The sequence below is a fragment of the Manduca sexta genome, chromosome 20 (genome assembly GCF_014839805.1).
Source record: "Manduca sexta isolate Smith_Timp_Sample1 chromosome 20, JHU_Msex_v1.0, whole genome shotgun sequence".
Lineage (NCBI taxonomy): Eukaryota > Metazoa > Arthropoda > Insecta > Lepidoptera > Sphingidae > Manduca > Manduca sexta.
In genome coordinates this window covers 10,652,745-10,661,028 of record NC_051134.1, presented here as the reverse complement: position 1 = coordinate 10,661,028, position 8,284 = coordinate 10,652,745, and the positions used below count along the sequence as shown (strand labels likewise).

Here is an 8,284-nt window from a genome sequence, read left to right as displayed (position 1 = left end):
GATATAGTTTGAGATGGTCTGGATATCTGTTTTTTAAAAAGCGGCGGTATGATCCTGACTTTAATTTGAAAGCGTCTCAACTGATATCGCACCACATATACGGCTCCATAAAGGCATACAGCGTTTAACTCTTGGTCTCTCGTGGCTCGCCGGCGAGCCAAGACAGCTACATGACATTTGCGTGTGTCACGGGATTATAACCTTATATACTACATAATAAGGTTATTTTTCCGTCACACGCGTAGCTGTCAATGTTTGGCGGCAAACATTCAGCTACCTGTACATATTTGAAAATAAAATTTTGACAAGTCATGACGGGTTAAGTAAGGCCAGTCAGTTTTAAAGGATTTTCACCTTCTTCAGACCAAGATCTAAGCTATGTTATAGTGTAAGCTTGACTCGGATGACAGAGAATTATACGTAGAATATAAGCTGAGTTTACAGCTGAGTACACAGAATGATGAGAAAAATCACTTATCGAGCGTTTAGCTTGTTTATGGTGTGTATACAAAAATTACTATGTAAGTTAAGGTCTAGACTGGATTACTTAACTTAGTTCCTGGTCTCCTAAACTTTAAGGTGTTTTCAACCACCTTCCCTATTTTATAGGGACTGCATATGCTTTAATTATTTGACAGGTTGCATCAACCGTCTTGGAACGCATTTTCGACATTATGAACCCTGGTACTGAAGGGAAGGTAAATGAAAATGCACATTACAATTCATTGCTGGATAGTGTAAAGTACCCAAACATTAGTCTATCTTACAACCGTTTTTAATAAACGATCCCGATCTCAAACTTCAATCCGATTCCGAGAATTGAACAATCAAAATAACTCATCTGTAAATGTCAAAAACATTTTTTTCTGATTGGTCCATTTTTGAGATAGATCGAAAATAAAGATCGTTTATTGAAAATGGCGGTTAGCAAACATATTTATTAGGATTATATTATTATGCAGGATTGCATTTTTAAACAAGTTGTTAATACGTAGTGTCTATAATATTATCATTTATACATTCATTTTGGGCCATTATATCGACGGAAAGGCTAATTGGCTTAAGCGACATTTTGCGTAAGTTTATATATTATTTAAAAAAAAAACATAGAAAAGAGCGCTGATTTTAATAAGTATATCATACATTAAAATTAGCACTTTTTCTATGTTTTTTTTAATATAGTTAATTTTTTTCGAAAAGAAATGACGCTTACGTCAATTAGCCGTTCAACTGTCGGTTATAGATATTACCTCTGTTTCTACTAGGAATGGGTCACTCATACTTTGGTTGCATATTCTTCTCAAACTACTTCATTGACAATTTGTTAATGTCAAATGGATGAACTTTCGTTATGCATACGAGATAAATTAGGTCGACTATGACCTATACGACACACCAACTTCAAAAAACATTATTACAAACAAACTCAGTTCCAAATAAGTGATGTCAATTTAATTTTTACAAAACCTAACCATAAAGTAAGCAATAATAAGCCTTTTTGTTTCAAACCGTTTGTACACGTCAAAAGTTTATAAGAAGCTTTGGCTTACGAATTTCGTATTTTCTTATGTATTTCAGTATTGAGATAATTGAATTATTACAATATATGAAATTTTCTTGGCCAACATGCCTTATTTCTATGGGTACCCATAGTTTGAAACAATTCACACTAAGTCTATAGTCAACATCCACTGAGATGTATTGATGGCAGACTAAATAAAAAAACGACTCCAGCGACAATTAAAATTCAACTTTATAACCCTTAACACACAATATTTACTAACTGTAAAAAAGCTCCAATTAATTTGCAGATTTGTCATTACAATATTATCCATATGTTCCTGAGACATGAGTTATGATTTTAATTGGCATCAATTAGTCTTTATGGTCAGTCTGCACAGATCCATACAATTGAATATTTAATCTATTTACCAATTTTATAGTCAACTGTTATGAGCTGACTTTTCCATTTAACACTTTTGTTGTGTTAACAATTAATTTTATTACAATATACATAGAATTTAAGTCTTGAGCTAATACTAGTTCAAATGAGGAATGAACCTCAGTGGATGGGTGGTGATTAAGGTTATTTTAAGGAAAAGTCATTTGTGTCTTTAGTAAAGGACTTACCAAAAGTAACCATTTCTTAACTAATGTTTTTGTCTTTCAATGTATCAAAAAGTTTCCCAACTTGTAGTTTTGTTAATAAGAACACAAAATACACAAACAACTTGCCACACTATCTCTATACTTATGTACATTCCACTATGATTTAGATTTCAGTTTCTCCAACTGATCCATGAACCAGGGCCGTCCAGTGTTGCGTTTTGTGAGGATTTCGCATCCCGTCTCAGTGACCAGGAGAGTTTGTTCAAACTGAAATGTCAAATAATAAGTTTAAATCAAAAACATGTAAGCTAGAGGACATTCAAGTTATTCTTGTAAGAAGATACCTCACTGGTGGTAAGTGAATCGGGGTTCAGATACATTATAAACTTAAAAGATCAACCTTCGCCAGTCCCGTCAAGATATTGTTATTTTTAACATGAGAAGAAATAAGCTTTTATTTTAGTGAAATATTTTTTAGTTTTATAAGATAGGTTTTATGTTTAAGCTACTAATAATGTCCAGTCGAGCATGTAAGTATTGTTACAAGATTGTGGATCAGCAGTAGTTTTTCTTTTTTTATAGGGACTTGGAAAAGTGCCTCTATAACATCTGATGGTAAATGAGGGTTCCAATAGAATATCGACTGACAAAAGATGATTACTCCTAGGCAGTCGACACAATTATGCCGGCCTGTTTGAACCGGATATACTCAGGCTGACCCCGGAACACGACACACTTACGTGGTCCAATATGGCAGATTTTTGACACCTTGCATACCGTGGACCCTATGCGGGCGGAAACAAATTATATCCTACCAATAGTTTTGCGTTATTGAAGATTAATTAATAAATTTATCATTTTAATAATCCTATTAAAGTGGTTATCTATTGGGATATATTAATCAGATTATAATCTGTGTAAATCATTAATTGATTACTATTGGTCTCCCCTTATCAAACCTGAGTTATGACCGAATTATCTAACCAACTAATCAAATAGAATAGGCCTGATAAGACTTAGAAACCATATTTTAATAAATCTGTTCTTATGTGGACAAGACTAGCAAGTTTTAATTGCAGACAATGAACAAACTTGATAAATATGTCTGGGAAGTAACACTAAAATTGTGAATTACAGGTTACAGGCATGTCAGTTAAATAAACTGCATGCCTGATAACAAATAATTATAATGTCTGAGAGAAAACTAAGCTTTTATATTATACTTACCCCCTTATTCATAGACGTTTTTTATCGAACGATTGAGTAAGGCTGTGATAACAAGTCTGTTTCTCAGTGCTGACGGCATGGCAGTCTTCGCAGTGCGTAGACGTAGGGCCGTTGTGATTGGTTAATATTGTAATACAACAATCATAACCAATCACAACGGCCCTATGTCTATTTCTCAGTGCCGTTGGGCACTGAAAAACAGGCTTGTTATCACAGCTTTACTCCGTCCTTAGATAAAAAACGTTTATGAATAAGGGGGTTAGGAGTTTAGCGGGTAGTTCTGAACAGAGACGTAACTATAGGGTGGAATAACAGTCAAAAGGCTACGGGGCCCAAAATATAAGATATACTAATTATTGTGGGTATTGGATCTTAAAAAAAGTTGCCAAAAAATTCTTCATAGGTTTAGGATTTAGGCAAGGCCCTATTGAATTAATCTGCCACTGGCCCTTTACAGTATAGTTATGCTACTAGTTCAGAAGTTTTTAAGTCACTCACCTGAGCAGACCTAGATCCGTCAGCGGTGACAGCGGTCCAGTGGTCTGGCCACTGCTCATCGCGCCAGCCACCCTCATTGATCATCGGCTCGATCGTGAAACAATGACCTGGCTTCATCACTCCAACCGCTTTGTTTTCTACAAATTGTGGTATAGAAATAATCTAATCAGTGTTTTCTCAATGATTGTCATATTGTTTGATAATACATTATGTATTGAACTGATAATACTGGTTATTTTAATACTGTTATTAATTATTATTCGGGAAAATTGTTTATAAGTTTATTAAGGTACACACCTACTTTTATTTTCTTACAAATAATTTAAAAACTTAATCGTTTAAAGGTGTTGATCAAGTAGAATAAAATCAAACATTTTAATAAATTAATTTAAATCGTAAAATAACTAGACTTGAGACATATGTTATAGGTCATTTTATCTATGAATACACACCTCACCACTTTCTCATCAAGGGTGTTGTGTGATGAAGTGGCTGATCCAAGCATCAATCTAGAGCCTATCCATCGTAGTGTGGGTGTTCAATCATGCTCACGCACACTAAAGAGATTACGGGAAGTAGCGAGGCGCATCTTGGTGGAAGAAATGATCTATAGCTAGGAATTAATCAAATCAAATATCAAACTTACTGGCATAATGCGGCACATTGGGGGCCGTGTGAAACAGTCTGTGTATACCGTGTCCGCAGTATGACCGAACAACACTGAAACCGCTAGCTTGAGCGTGTTTCTGAATCACATTACCAATCTCCCTGTACTTTTCACCTGGCTTCACAATATCTATAGCCTTTTGCAGACACTCATATGTGATTTGCACCAGTTTCTGGCTAGACTCTGGTACGTTGCCAACAAAGAATGTTTCGTTCAAATCACCATGAAAACCGCGATGGTATACAGTGACATCTACATTGCAAATATCTCCATCCTGAAAAAATATATTACCAGAATATATTTTTTCAACCATAACAAACATATTACATAGATAATTTAATAAACACAAAGATAGGCACAATAAAACATAAACTTAGTCTAAAATATCAATTAATTAGCATGAAATGTATTTATAAAACACAAAAACTACTAAAAGGCCTTTAGTATACAAATAGCATTTTTATTTATTATTATTAAATATAATCTTACAGGAGATACAGCCATTGCGATTATATTTACATTGTCATATAGCCAAATATTCAAACATTCAAACCTGCAAAGGGCGCAAGTCAGGTATCCCGTGGCAGATGACCTCATTGACAGACGTGCAGCAACTGTTTGGGAAGTTGTGGTAGTTGAGAGGGCTGGGGTAGCACTCCCTCTCAACGCAGGCCTCATGTACAACACGGTCTATCTCTTCAGTTGTGACACCAACATCACACACTCTGGGAAATGGTAATGTGTTATTAACCTTTCTGATTTTTTTAAGGTGTAGATTGTTCAGTTGAGGACTTAAGTAATTAGGTCCTATAATAGAAAAAAATATTTGTGCATTCTTGGTTTATTCCAATTAGACAAAAATAATAACCACATATAATACATCCTTACCTACTTTTATGTAACTTGTTCTAATTACACGGTATTAATCTATAAAATTTGGTTAATTTAGACCTAATTTGATTACTTAAATATATTAGTGGAAACATAATATCTTACTTGGCAGCTTCATCCAAAACTTCTCTACCAAGCCGACACGCCACTTTCATCCCTTCAATTTCTTCATCGTCCAGCACTTTGATCTGTCCGGAGCCTTTCGCAGCGTTCTCTGACGCCGGGAAGCCAGTAGGAGAATCGGCATAGTCCGGCCGCCCAATATGAGGTGGCACGGTGCGCTTCGGACCAGCAGGGAACGGCCTCAGCTTACCAGTGAAGCTATACGACGGCCAAGGATTATATTCCACGTTAGATCCATCGGTGCTTTCACCTTCTATAAGAGAAATTGCAAAATTATTCCACTGACAAATTCACGGCACATTAGTTCGACATAACCTCACTTACTCGCCAACAAGTGGATAATTTTGTGTGTCTTCCACGACTTCTTGAAACATGTTTGGTTGCAAAAAAACGAGCCCTGTATACCGAGTTTTATACACGTTGGACATTGTAATTGTGCAATTGATTTGCAACCGGGAGTTTCGCACATTCCAATCGCCGCCATTTTTTATATAGCTGTCATGAATTTGTGACATTTGAAGTTGACAGCCATCAAATGTCAGATTTACTACCAACATGACAATTGACATGTTTTGATGCGTTCATTATTTATTTCCGAAAATTATTTCTATAGTCAAATCAACTACTAGTACTTATACATAATTGCGTAAATAAACAAAACACGTAACCCAGCTCATCGGCACGCCAGATAACATCATTAACTGGCAGCTCCAACTCAACCATGCTTGTGTTTTTATTTAAATTTTCTGCAACGCACAAAAAACGTTATGTACTTATATTTAATAATTATTCACTACAACAATAGTATCACCACTTACATGTTTCATGTCATAGGCTTAGATCTACAAGTAAATGATCTACGGTTGGTATATAACTGTAAAGAGGCCACAGAGGTAGGCATAATGTATAATATTTTACTTACTATAAAAAGACCGAAGGTTGTATAGCCACCCGTTGGGTACGTCCAAAGAGCGAATTAAAGCGTTTCTAGACTGTATGTATACAAAGTTGCATGTAGTTACGATATCGGAAATTAAGTCTGAGTCCATTGCACACAGAATATACAAACACCACGAAACAACGCCTTCGAAAACAACAAACGCACTGGAATTTTGTAATGTGTAAGATTTCTATAACACCATTTCTATAATTTGATAAGGAGACTGATACGCGACGTTCGCACTGTCAGATTAGCGATAGTATTTTTTTAAAGTGCGCGTTCTATTTTTAACCGTTTATTTTCTTCCATGAACCTCTGGATTCCAGCGATATGAACGCGTGAACTCTTTAGTGATGCAAATTTTGTACTGGAAAATTTTAATAATTTCAAGCATCTCAAGCTTCAATAAATTATTAGTTATTTTTGCAGTTTGACTTTATTTTTCATACATACTCGTAAACCTAAGAGTATTATAGAAATCAATCATAAGTAAAGATTATATTATAGGAACTAAGCCACTAGTACAATTACAGTCATTTCCCAAGGCATAATAACACCGGAAAGCGACTCCTTGGAACAAGCCATTTCTAAAGTTTTTCACCATGAGTAGGTACGACGATCTTTATCCTGGAACAAAATAGTTGCATCGAAATCGTTTTTATATATACGAGAGAAAAATACTTTAAAAGGGATTTAGGTCTATGAATAAATCCGTATGAGCAGATTTTTTTCGTTTTAGACTAAAATTTTGCGGACTCTCTATTACAAGTTTCTATGTTAACTTACTTATGTTAGAAAAATTACATTTAAAATTATCACGTTAGTAAAAGTGTTACGATACCTCATTATTTAAAATTCGGGATTAAGTATTTGAATTTGTTTGTGAATGAGACAAAATTGTGTGACATAGTATTTAATACATTTTGTTTCACCTTTAATCTGGGTAACTAAACAAGTATTGACAAGTAAAGAATTTAAATTCACGTCTAGTTAGTGATTAGTTCTCGCAGTTGAAAGAAAAACGTAAAAATAATTAATATGCATGGATATTTCGGCCTTTAAAATTTTAAAATTTTAAAGGCCGAAATATCCATGCATATTAATTATTTTGGTGAAACAAAATGTATGAAAAATGGATCTTAAGCTATAACCTTAATGTAAGGTTTATAGGACAACTACGTGAGATCAGCGGTTTTCTTCAAGTTAAACGACCTTATTCAGTGAGGAGCAGTTATGACGTGTCCGCACTCAGGTTTACCGAACTCTAAACAGGGTGTGTTCTGAGGACGGACTGGGTAAGTAGTTTGGGGATCTGGGCCCCTAGTTTAATTATTGGGGTTTTTATTTGTCATTTAAACCGACAATATTATGACGTTAAGACCAGTATTTATGACTCATAGAGTAGAATTAAATAGGTATCCAATTTGAGAATTGTTTTTCAAGCCTTGTTTCAATTTTTTTTAAGATATTAGGTTCATACTATTGTAGTTAGATAATTTGTTTTAATACCTACCAGTTCAGGTATCTCTAAAAAAATGTATATTTCTATACTGTCTGCCATTTTATTTCGAAAACAACACGTGTAAGCTACTGGGATTAAATTAAACGAAAGAAGTGTTACAACCAACAAAAGAATAAGATCTTCAAATAGATAAACATACCTAGTAAACCTAATACCAAAAATTTGTTAATGTAATAACGAGGCTAATGGACATACATAATATATTATATATTTGTTGTAAAACCTTTTAATTATTTAACTTCACGAGTACAGCCCTGGACAGGTAAGGTAGAAGTAAAATTAGGCCAATGTTTGCCATTATGCGGTC

The 8,284-nt window shown here is 34.6% G+C and overlaps 1 protein-coding gene across 3 annotated transcripts; it reads right to left on the bottom strand.

Annotated features, from left to right (window-relative positions):
* Window positions 1-358: 358 nt before the first annotated feature.
* LOC115440670 (methionine aminopeptidase 1) lies at window positions 359-6,709 on the bottom strand. 3 transcript variants are annotated; one of them, XM_030165078.2, is made up of 7 exons: window positions 6,438-6,709; window positions 6,184-6,261; window positions 5,498-5,768; window positions 5,055-5,226; window positions 4,481-4,775; window positions 3,835-3,971; window positions 359-2,376 (listed from the first exon to the last, which is right to left on the bottom strand). In XM_030165078.2, exons 1-7 carry the CDS (start codon window positions 6,562-6,564, stop codon window positions 2,266-2,268), a joined length of 1,191 nt encoding a protein of 396 aa, XP_030020938.1. In that variant the 5' UTR covers window positions 6,565-6,709; the 3' UTR covers window positions 359-2,265. The 3 variants fall into 3 exon arrangements, with proteins under 3 accessions (XP_030020938.1, XP_030020941.1, XP_030020939.1); XM_030165081.2 differs by lacking the exon at window positions 6,184-6,261 and having other exon boundaries at window positions 6,438-6,708; XM_030165079.2 differs by lacking the exons at window positions 6,184-6,261; window positions 6,438-6,709 and adding an exon at window positions 5,840-6,042.
* Window positions 6,710-8,284: the final 1,575 nt, after the last annotated feature.